General features: G+C 41.5%; 1 protein-coding gene across 1 annotated transcript in view; it reads left to right on the top strand.

Moving 5' to 3' along the window:
- FBLN2 (fibulin 2) overlaps positions 1–1,218 on the top strand; it is a 73,999-nt gene that overhangs the window by 44,390 nt on the left and 28,391 nt on the right. The window contains exon 3 of the mRNA XM_010136333.1: positions 364–493. Coding sequence (XP_010134635.1) covers positions 364–493 — 130 coding nt within the window. The remainder of the gene's footprint in view (positions 1–363; positions 494–1,218) is intronic.

Genomic DNA, 1,218 nt, shown 5'->3' with positions numbered 1-1,218 from the left:
TACTTCCCAGGGAAGAAGGTTTCTGCAGGTTTTCTGTTTCTGAAACCTTCTGATGACTTCTGAGAAGGAAAACGTGGAGAAGAGGGACTGTTGCACAAATGTAGATGAGCTGTAAGGGATGTTGGAGACCAGACTTTGAAAGACAGTGACCTAAAGACAAGAATTCTTGAGCATTTTTCATCCTTTTATTAGAAATGAGGAAAAAAAGAAATCCAGTCAGTGGTACCATCTGTATTATGCTGGTATGGACACTCACGTCAAGGAGGGACCAAGTCTGTGGAATGTACCGTGAATCCAGTAGCTCTGGGGTTTCTTTGCATCCCATCCTGATGTCACCTCGATGACCTCGGTGCTCCTTTGCAGGATTGCTCAGAAGCAGTGTTGCGTCTCCACCGTGAAGGAGAACAGTTGCCTGGCTGGCATGATTGCTGCGAAGGAAGGAGACATGTGTGGACCAGAGGAGAGCGATCCCTGCGGAGGATCTTCCTATAAGGTAAGTTACTCTGTTGTTTCTACAGGTTTTGTTCTGAATATGAGGTGTCCTTATTTTCTGCATTTGGCAGTAATTTCTTCACATATTATTATGGAGTACAGAAGTTTATGAAGTGGCAGGAATGTGGCAGGGCTGTTGCTGTTTCGGTTTCAATTGCCTGGTGATGCAGCCCCTTTTAAAGCTTCATAGTAATGTTTGCTTTGAATTATTTCCGTCTCTGTTTTTAAGATATAGCTTGTTGTGAGCATTTGCTTCCTCATTCTGGAAGTAGCTGAAAAGATCATTTTAATTTCTGTATCTGTGGTGTAGAAGAATTCAGAAAACTATAGGGCAAAACTTAATTGAAGATATAATGTGAAACCCATTATGAAACCTTTTGCTTGGCTACACCATTGAATTGCAGCCCCATTTCTCAGTTAAACAAAACAGTGGACTAGAGGAACAGGCATTTTAGCCCATGATGGAAGCCTTTGTTCATAAATAAAGGCAAGACCATTAACAAATGGTTCAAATCACAAACCATGAGCCACAGCCTCAGCTTATATAAATGGGATTTGCTTTATGAGAATCAGTGGAGCCAAACCAATTTAAACCAGTTTGAAGATTCAGCATCTTGCTCGCTCACTCATCTTGTTTTTACTGGAAGGATGCATTTCAGCATTCATTTCGCTCTGATAATAATTTACGTGGCTATGTCTGAGCTTAAGTGCAGCTTCCGTTGTCTA

Source organism: Buceros rhinoceros, unplaced genomic scaffold, assembly GCF_000710305.1.
Source record: "Buceros rhinoceros silvestris isolate BGI_N320 unplaced genomic scaffold, ASM71030v1 scaffold9475, whole genome shotgun sequence".
NCBI lineage: Eukaryota > Metazoa > Chordata > Aves > Bucerotiformes > Bucerotidae > Buceros > Buceros rhinoceros.
The sequence above is the reverse complement of the archived record's forward strand: the minus strand, read 5'-3'. Positions and strand labels throughout refer to the sequence as shown.